Source organism: Somniosus microcephalus, chromosome 22, assembly GCF_052327205.1.
Source record: "Somniosus microcephalus isolate GS21.2 chromosome 22, FLI_Smic_1.0, whole genome shotgun sequence".
In the NCBI taxonomy this organism is placed as follows: Eukaryota; Metazoa; Chordata; class Chondrichthyes; order Squaliformes; family Somniosidae; genus Somniosus; species Somniosus microcephalus.
The window spans coordinates 60,081,764-60,087,322 of NC_141008.1; the positions used below are offsets into that span (position 1 = coordinate 60,081,764).

The 5,559-nt window shown below is 45.2% G+C and overlaps 1 protein-coding gene across 1 annotated transcript in view; it reads right to left on the minus strand.

Moving 5' to 3' along the window:
* LOC147102437 (nucleotide-binding oligomerization domain-containing protein 2-like) overlaps positions 1 to 4,034 on the minus strand; it is a 43,946-nt gene extending 39,912 nt beyond the window's left edge. Inside the window, exons 1-2 of the mRNA XM_085964877.1 lie at positions 3,648 to 4,034; positions 1 to 485 (exon numbers count right to left, since the gene is read on the minus strand). The exon at positions 1 to 485 is cut by the window's left edge and continues 1,136 nt beyond it. Coding sequence (XP_085821003.1) covers positions 1 to 485; positions 3,648 to 3,972 — 810 coding nt within the window. The 5' untranslated portion in view covers positions 3,973 to 4,034. The remainder of the gene's footprint in view (positions 486 to 3,647) is intronic.
* Positions 4,035 to 5,559: the final 1,525 nt, after the last annotated feature.

A 5,559-nucleotide genomic window follows, 5' to 3' on the forward strand; every position in this document is an offset into this window, starting at 1 on the left:
CTTAACTTGTTCCCTTGCGTTTTGGGGTTTGAGAAAATCTTGCACTCCATCAAATATCAGCAAAACAGCGTCGTCTGCTAAAGCACAGAGGACCTCTTCAGAGGTCAGATGGCCACAGAATGTCTTGATCAATTCCACGAGGCTGGTGCCAATATCGGGATTCACCCTCTCCAAGAAGAAATAGAACACAAACTTGAAATTTGTGTACTGTTGAGATGACGCCCAATCAGATATCATGCGTTTTACTAATGCTGTTTTTCCTGTTCCTGGATATCCTTCTAAGATGACAAGTCTGGGAATCCCATCTCCCCTTGAAGAAGCTGGGGTGAAAATCTCTTGTACCTTTATTTTCTTTTCCACGGGCACTGTTCCATGCTGACGTTCAACCAACTCCATTGGGATGTAATTGCAATGGAGAATGAATTCTTCTGTCACAAGTTTTTTCTTGATGTGATTCCGGTTCTTTTCTGCAACTGAACTGATTTCTGAAAAGGAGTAGGATTGATGACAGGCCTGTACTGTAAAAATAGCCTTTTATTTTGGCCTGAGCTCAAACCAGTTAAAATCAATCAATCAATCAACTTTATTGTCATTGTTAGTGCACAAGTGCAGTACAACGAAATGTAGGCTTGCGGCTCCCGAGAGTGTACATTTAGATTAAGACATTTAAACATTCAACATACATTTGGCTTGTAATACATTAACATAAACATAACCATAATAAAGTGCATTGGCAGATGTGCAGGCTTTAGAGTTTATTTGTGGAGTTCAGTAGGATGACAGCCCTGGGAAAGAAGCTGTTCTTAAATCTGGTCGTACGGGTGCGAATGCATCTGTAGCGTCTCCCAGATGGCAGGAGGGCGAACAGACTGTGGCTGGGGTGGGTAGGGTCTTTGATGATGGACCGTGACCTCCGTAAACAACGTTTCTGGTATATGTGCTCTATGGTCGGTAGCCGGGTGCCGGTAATGCGTTGGGCAGTTTTGACTACCCGCTGCAGGGCTTTCCGGTTGTAGTAGCTACAGCTGCCATACCATACTGTGATATGTCTTAGAAGGGAGTTGATGAGTCTTAACATTGAAAATCACTTAACATAGGAAAAGAAGAACGAGAGGAACATTTGACTCATGTGAAGCCAATAGTGGGGAAATGTACTTCAGTGTTGAGCAATATTTGTCTTCCTTTTGATTAGTTTATCTAAATTTGGTCGCCGGATGACATGAAATTATCAGAAATTCTTTCTGGTGAAGTAACCCCTCCTTCATTCCTCTCACCCGATGCCATACACAATATTTGTCTAGACAACAGACGGGTTACCTGTTTGCCAGGCTTCTGCCAATGCCACTCTGTAACTGGCAATTGGAGGTGCTTAGGCTGACCGTCCCCTCCAGTCCTCCCTCCCTTCTTGGCACTAAGTGCCAGACGCTCACCCAGCACCTCCTCACCACGGTATGAGACCTCACCATAGGGGGAAATTGCAGGTTTGCAAATCGGTGTGTCAGGGCTTCTTTGGAAAAGCGTCACACCCCACCTTGAGAAAATGAATACTAGTTAACAACATATAAAGCAGCCATTTTAACCATCTCAGCATCGTGTCAGCAGTGGCTCAGTGGGTAGCACTCTCACCTCTGTAAGTGCAAATGGTTGTGAGTTCAAGTCCCACCCCAGACACTTGAGCACAAAAATCTAAGCTGACACTCCAGCTGAGGGAGTGCTGCACTGTTGGAGGTGCCGTCTTTTGGATGAGACGTTAAACCGATGCCCCGTCTGCTCTCTCAGGTGGGTGTAAAAGTTCCCACGGCACTATTTAAAAGAAGAGCAGGGGAGATATCCTGGCCAATATTTATCCCTCAGTCAACATAACAAAAACAGATTATCTGGTCATTATCACATTGTTGTTTGTGGGAACTTGCTGTATGCAAATTGGCTGCCATGTTTCCCACATTACAACAGTGACAGTACTTCATTGGCTGTAAAGTGCTTTGAGATGTCTGGTGGTCGTGAATGGTGCTATATAAATGCAAGTCCTTTCTTATCTTAAATTGATAAAACAGATCATATTTACAAGGCATAAACTGTGTTATAGGGACGGTGCATTGTGTGGTTACTGTATTAGTGAAGGAATTATATAAGTAATAGCTGTTATTGTCCGATAGTATGTAGCATTAGATGGTTTCTGTCTTAGTAAGGGATGAAGAAAATAACATTAAATTCTGGAAATCTGTAATAATAGCATGGCTACTGATACAGGTTAAGCTACGAGCATGCATTAATTTTCCATTAATACAGGCCTAGCATGGATCCCAGCCTTCGTATTGGCACCGGGCAGCAAAAATTGGAGTTTTTGTCACAAAATAATTAGGCACCAACTTAAAAAAAAAATCATAGCTTTTGATGTCTCGGAAATGCAGCTATTTCTCTGCTCTGGTGGATTGGCCTTGGAGTCAGGCTGTTGTAAAATTGGGCACCAGTCACAGAGTGAACTGTTACTCAGTCAAAATGTCCATTCTTTCTTCTCTTGATACAAATTCCCGACAAGAAAACAACTTGTACTCGACTGTGCCTGGTTAAGTTTGGCATTATACTTGCTTTGTTGATTGCTGTACTGCCGCGATTGAGCACCAGATCTAATACTCTCGCCTAGATCTGCTACTTTACCCTAGATCTCGTTCAACTTCACCCTTACGTTTTCAACATCATTCCTGTATGCGCGTTCGCACCAGCTCTTGGCTGATGGTGGTTGCAGTAAACGTGCTGTCTTGTTTTCAAAGGGTCAGGGAGGGGGGGTGGGGGGCGCTATCGAGAACACCAACACAAAGAAAGCAAGGTTATACCTATCAGGAAAGGATGAACAGGCTGGGTCTCTTTTCTCTTGAAAAGAGTAGGCTGCGGGGTGACCGAATAGAGGTCTTTAAAATCATGATAGAGTAGACGCAGAGAGAGCGTTTCCACTTGTGGGGAAGAGCAAAACTAAAGTCCATCAATATAGGATAGTCACCAAGAAATCAAATAAGGAATTCAGAAGACACTTCTTTACCCAGAGAGTGGTGCGATTGCAGAACTCACTACCACAGGGAGTGGTTGAGGCGAATAGTATCGATGCATTTAAGGGAAGGCTAGATAAGCACATGAGGGAGAAGGGAATAGAGGGTTACGCTGATAGAGTTAGATAAGGAAAGATGGGAGGAGGCTCGAGTGGAGCATAAACACCGGCATGGACTGGTTGGGCCGAATGGCCTGTTTCAGTGCTGTATATTCTTAATTCTATGTAAAATCCAAGGGAAACATCTACTTGCATTTGACTTGTCCCTCGCTATCATGTATAATGCAAGTGTTAGCGCTACAGTGTTCCCGCTGCCAATGGTGCTAGTGCTGGTGCAAACCCTTCATTTGTGCCAGTTTGAGACTTGTACCAAAGTGCAGGTATGTGTGCTGATGCACATTCAAGCCTCAATTGCAGCTCAATGTCCAAAAGTGTTCCAGCGAGGGACTGCTATATCTACGCTGCCATGGACACCCAGCCTCTGAAGAAACGTGAGACTCTAAGTGAAACATCAGGCAAAGTAACCTTGGGTTGTAGTGTTATCTCCAAGGAAGTAAACTAACTAACTCGGGCAAACTTCTCCAAAGTCTTACGTATAACATACCTGTGGTGTATTTCTGAAGTTCACTGTTGGGTCTCAAATATCCAACACATTGGCCGAAGAGCGAGGCCTGGTCTGGCCACATGTGATGTAACTTCAGCAGCAGATGTACGAATAGCTGGCAAGTATTTTCGCCTTTGGCCTGTACCAGGTCCAGGATCTCTCGTGCCTTTTCCGTGTCTGTAATCTTGGAATTGATGATTTGTTTGTCTTCACTGGTCACCAGTTCTTCAGCTTGCATATAATCCAGTAAAGTGGGAACGTTTCTAGACAGGTTGCGGATGAGCTCGACCCGGCAGGTCAGCAGGAGCCTTTCCGAACGTGCCATGATGCCCAGTGGTCAGTCGAGCCACCTAACGTACATGACGAAGGTATGTTCAGCTCATAGTGAGTAAGTGTATCGCAGTAATGCTATGCAGTACCATGCATCACTTGATGAGCTTAAAATAGATAGGTAATGAATACAGAGAGTATCTCATCAAGGGAGCCTCAGTTCTTGGCAGTAAGCATAAATACATTATCTTTATATAGAAAGCTTATAGGAGCGGTTAATTAGAAAAGCAACATCCCTTTCTGTTGGTTATTTATGCCGCACTATAACGTTATCAAGTGACATGCTGAGTATCAGTTCCATAATCCAGTTGCATTCATTTGTGTGGGCATTGAGTGGAACTGTCCTCAGCAGAACAGCTTCATTGCCCTTTGCAATGGTTGTTTTTGCACGCTGCTTATAATATTGCACAGAAACCATTAACATTTCAGGTGAAATGGAGGCCAGAATGGACCACAGACAGATATGGGCTGGACAAGTGCTATGTGAATGGGAACCAGTGTGGTGGGCAAAGAAAAAGTTGGGGAGAGGGGATTTGGTTGTGACTGTACTGAAAGTTTAGTTTGGCATTCACCCTATTTAGCACAACACCTACCTCTGAGTTGAGTCTGGGTTACTCTGGTCCGATTCAAAAACCATAACCTGGTTGATTTATAGGAGTGACCAGAGGTTAGATTTCAGGACGAATCTGACCTCTGCTGTGATAAAATTGGTATTGGATATAAAGAAGAGGGTTGCCTGGTCAGATGCAACAGATTGTGCTATGTGGCTTCTGGCAGTGGCAGATCATTCTATTTTTGGAAGCCAAGATCAATGGAAATCAGCCCTGCTCACTGAGGCACTCCTTCTGGTGGCTAATGGGGGTTTGGCATTGATTGTGATGAAGAGGTCTGCATCCCAGATCATCCCACTCTTCTGACTGAAGGAGGAAGCCTTCTAATGGCTGATGGCTATTGGGATCTCTTCTCTTCTTCTTAGGCAGTCCCTTGGAACCGAGGATGACTTGCTTCCACACTAAAAATGAGCTCTCAGGTGACTGATGAGTCCAATGTGGGACCTACAGGCTCTGTCACAGGTGGGGCAAACGGTGGTTGAAGGGGCGGGTGGGTGGGGTGCTTGGGTTGACGTGCGCTCCTTCCGCTGTTTACGCTTGGCTTCCACTTGCTCCCGGCGAAGAGACTCAAGGTGTTCGGTGCCTTCCCGGATGCTTCTCCTCTACTTTGTGCGGTCTTGGGCCAGGGATTCCCAGGTGTCGGTGGGGATGTTGCACTTTTTCAAGGAGGCTTCGAGGGTGTCCTTGAAACGTTTCCTCTGCCCATCTGGGGCTCTCTTGCCATGTCGGAGCTCCAAGTAGAGCGCTTGCTTTGGGAGTCTCGTATCGGGCATGCGGACGATGTGACCCGTCCATCGGAGGTGATCGAGTGTGGTTCAAAGCTTCGATGCTGGGGATGTTGGCCTGAGCGAGAACACTGACGTTGGTGCACCTATCCTGCCAATGGATTTGCAGGACTAATGAGGAGATTGTGGGCTAAAAACACATGAATGTACAATTGTACCTCAGTCTTTCTGGTATGAATATTATGG